This window comes from Alligator sinensis, unplaced genomic scaffold (assembly GCF_000455745.1).
Source record: "Alligator sinensis unplaced genomic scaffold, ASM45574v1 scaffold280_1, whole genome shotgun sequence".
NCBI classification, from domain to species: domain Eukaryota; kingdom Metazoa; phylum Chordata; order Crocodylia; family Alligatoridae; genus Alligator; species Alligator sinensis.
In genome coordinates this window covers 2,162,694-2,166,125 of record NW_005841835.1, presented here as the reverse complement: position 1 = coordinate 2,166,125, position 3,432 = coordinate 2,162,694, and the positions used below count along the sequence as shown (strand labels likewise).

Sequence of the window (3,432 nt, the reverse complement as noted above, 5' to 3'; positions counted from 1 at the left end):
CCCTACTCCCACATGGAGCAAGGGGGATTCAGGGCTTCAGATTAGTCACCACTCACTGCTCCCTGGACATAGGCTTGTGCCAGAGGCCATTTAATCCCAATTTCAGAAAACTGCTGTGTGTGTGATTGTAGCAGTGACAAGGGTTTAAGTCTGTATTTCTCCCTTTCAGCAAAGACTAGAAAGAGATGCTGAGAAGAAGATAGTAATTCTGGCAGAGAGAGCCCACCATGAGGCAATTATGTAAGAGCCACTTGCTTTCTTTGTTCCCCAGTTACAATGAGAAGTCACAGAGCCACTGCAACACTTTTTCTTAGAAATAACTGCCCTTCTCCCTTAGAAATAATTGCCATGCTGCCCACATCACAGTACTGAACAGGGCCTGGGGGGCAGTTGGGGGGTACAAAATGGTAAAGGGCCTTTTGGACTTTAAAACAGTCACCATCACCACCCTGACATACCTATGTAAGTATATGACTTGGCAATGTTGTCTCAGTGATACGCTCATGATCCCCCCACCCTTGTCTTGTTCACTCCCAGTGCTGGAAGAAAAGTTATATTACTTGACACGGCCTAAAAAGAGTTCATGAACTAATTTTAATCTTGAATTAGGACATTGAAGTGTTGCTGTTAATACGTGAAGAACACAATGAATGTGAGGAAAATTCTCTGTTTCCTTTGTTCAGGCAGTTGAACAGCACTGGGAGAGCTGTGTTCAAGGAGAATGTTCGTCTTCATGAGGCTCTTGCTTACCACCTGAAGGAGTCAGAAGAGCTACAAAAAATCAAGGAGCAGCTGGAGAAGGACAAAGCTCTTCTCTTGCAGGAGAAGGTTCCTGGTCTGGTTTCTAATTTTATTTCAGGCTTCCCCAGAAAGAAGCCCTTGAAATCCAAGCCTGGATAGAGATTCTAGTTCACTGGGACTAGCATCTTCCCCATCAGACACTCCCACAATTTAAGGGAGTTGGAAGTTGTATGAATAAATAACAGGTTCTTATTCTGTTCTTCCAATTGTGAAGGGGAAAGAGAAAAGGTTTCTTATGGCGCTGTCTCTGGGCAGTTCCATGTGCTGTAAGTATGCAATGGCAAGTGTTCAATTAAGACAGTCTTCCACTTGCATCTCTCGTAGGCAGAGTCCAGGGCCCAGATTACTACTTGCTTTCCAGTGTGTGATGGCACCAGAGTATCTACCACGCTGATGTAAATCATGTGCTGCCATTGTCAGAAGAAATCTAAGAGTTTGGGGTGACTAAGATAAAAATCCAAATAATTTTCTCTTGTTCTTTAGGAAACCAATGACAGTTTGGTTCAGGAAAAGATCCTGCAAATAACTCAGCAGAAAGCCCAGATCCAGGATTTGCAGCACAAGGTAGAGAAGCTGGAGATAGCCCTACATCATATGACCAGAGAGTTTGAAACAGAAATTCAGAAAACACAGCATCAGGCCTTAGTGCCGAACCAGGCATGTATGGTAGAGGTTAACAAGCTGCAGCAACTGCTGGAGATGAAGGATCGGGAGATGAACCGAGTGAAAAAACTGGCCAAGAACATCTTGGATGAAAGGACTGAGGTGGAAAGGTTCTTCCTAGAAGCTCTGGAACAGGTGAAGCATGAGATCATAACCAGCAGGAAGCGCTGCAGGCAGTTGGCCCAGGCTGCCTATCAGAGGAAAATGATGGCAGCATTTGCAGGGAAAGAAGAGTACCCTAACATCAGAACATTTAAGAGCCACCTCAACAGCACAAATTACATGTTCAGCAATCCATGGGAGGCAGAAAAATGGTACATGGACTGAAACAATAGAAACCATTGTGCCCATTCCCCTCATTCACAGGAATTGAACCTAACAAATCCTGCATCTATGCAGGAGGTTGGATTAGAAGACCTTCAAGGTCCCTTCCAACCCTTCTATAGGTCTGAGCCTAAAAAATGTATATGCAATAATCTTACCCAGATTAGGAATATTTTAGGAGGCTGCTATAGTTGTAAGGAGGGAAGATGTTCAGCAAGGATACTGCAGATTCCATAGGACAGGTTTGGAAGTGTCAGGACTGCTGCATCTCTGAAAAACACAAAAGAAAGGAGAGATTCAGGACAATATTACATTAATAGCCCCAGATACTAAAGTCCTCTGGCTTCATAGGGCAGGGTTGCCCACATATTTTTGAAGAGTGAACACTTAGTAGTAAGTACCTGGATCTGCAACGGATTCTTTTCTCCATCTAATGGAGGGAGCAGTATGCAAAAAGGTAGGAGTCTCCTTAGCTAGTCTTAAAGTGGGATCCATTGCCAGACCCTGGCAGGCCAGCAATAGCCAGCAAAAACTACAATAAAAGGGAGAAAATTATGAGTCTCTCTTGTGAGAGGTATGATCTATTGACAAGTACTTATATAAAACAGTTTCCAAATTTTTCATGCTTCCTTCTCAGTATTTGATACATACATCTTCTTGCTCTATTGCTTTTCTGGGTTACAAGTTCCTTCCTTGGTTATAACTAAATTCTTAGTTTTCCCTGTAATTCATGCTACCTGGTTAAGACTGGATACAGAAGATGCCTGGCTCTGTAACTTCCTTGAACTTAGAGGGAAGAGAAAAGACACTACAATACTTGCTCCTGCATTTGCTGACTGAATTGAGGTGGGGATTCTCTGTTTCCAGCCAGTAGAACAAGCAGCTTTATGTGATGTGGCAGGCATTCTTAATTTCCTTCGTAGGCATTATTTGCCTTAGTGTGGTTGTATATAGCCCAGTATGTTTCCAGACATATTGGAATACTAATCCGCTAGCCATATCAGATAAGGTGACATGGAATTACATGCCTGGATCAATGTAAAGTTCCATATATTATATAGTTAAAGCAGTATCAAGCCACAGAATAAGTACTGTATGGACAGTGAAGTACAAACTTCTCCTACATGATGCTACTAGTGTCCCAAACCTTTTCTTAGCTATTTGCAAACCAAAGAGAAGTTTTGTCTCTATGACTCATTTACCATAGTCCTTGGTAATTTTGCTGATGGTTAATAAATTAATGCCACTTTTGATTTGGAAACCTGTCACCTGAAAAAGACCAAGTCATTTCAATCAAGCTATCACTTTTTTTCTATTACTATCCTGGATCAAATTCAAAATGATAAGCTAGACATAGGGCTCTGTATATTTCACAACTCTATGGCTGCAGAATTTGATGTGGAATTTGCTCTTCGCTGTGTAGTAGAACTTTAGAACATAAGACTTCCTTCTACAAATAATGCATATCTAGCCTTCTTGCTTATGCAGACATTTTTGCAAATGTGTCCAGAGTAAAACCAATGTAGTAATGTCTTCCTGAGTCTGAAGTTAGTCTGGAAGAATAGCTCTGGGAGGGATTGACTTATTCATTCCAAGGGTACATTAACCTGAAGAAGACAGTTAAAATACCAGCATTATTTATTT

The 3,432-nt window shown here is 41.8% G+C and overlaps 1 protein-coding gene across 3 annotated transcripts in view; it reads left to right on the top strand.

The window, feature by feature from the left end:
• Positions 1 to 3,432, top strand: part of BBOF1 (basal body orientation factor 1) — a 15,687-nt gene that overhangs the window by 6,314 nt on the left and 5,941 nt on the right. For 2 of the 3 annotated variants that reach the window (XM_025201229.1, XM_014519215.2), the window contains 3 exons: positions 170 to 240; positions 684 to 828; positions 1,285 to 1,778. In XM_025201229.1, coding sequence (XP_025057014.1) covers positions 170 to 240; positions 684 to 828; positions 1,285 to 1,778 — 710 coding nt within the window. Of the gene's footprint in view, positions 1 to 169; positions 241 to 683; positions 829 to 1,284; positions 2,635 to 3,432 lie in introns of all 3 variants that reach the window. The other variant, XR_003093470.1, reaches the window with a different exon arrangement.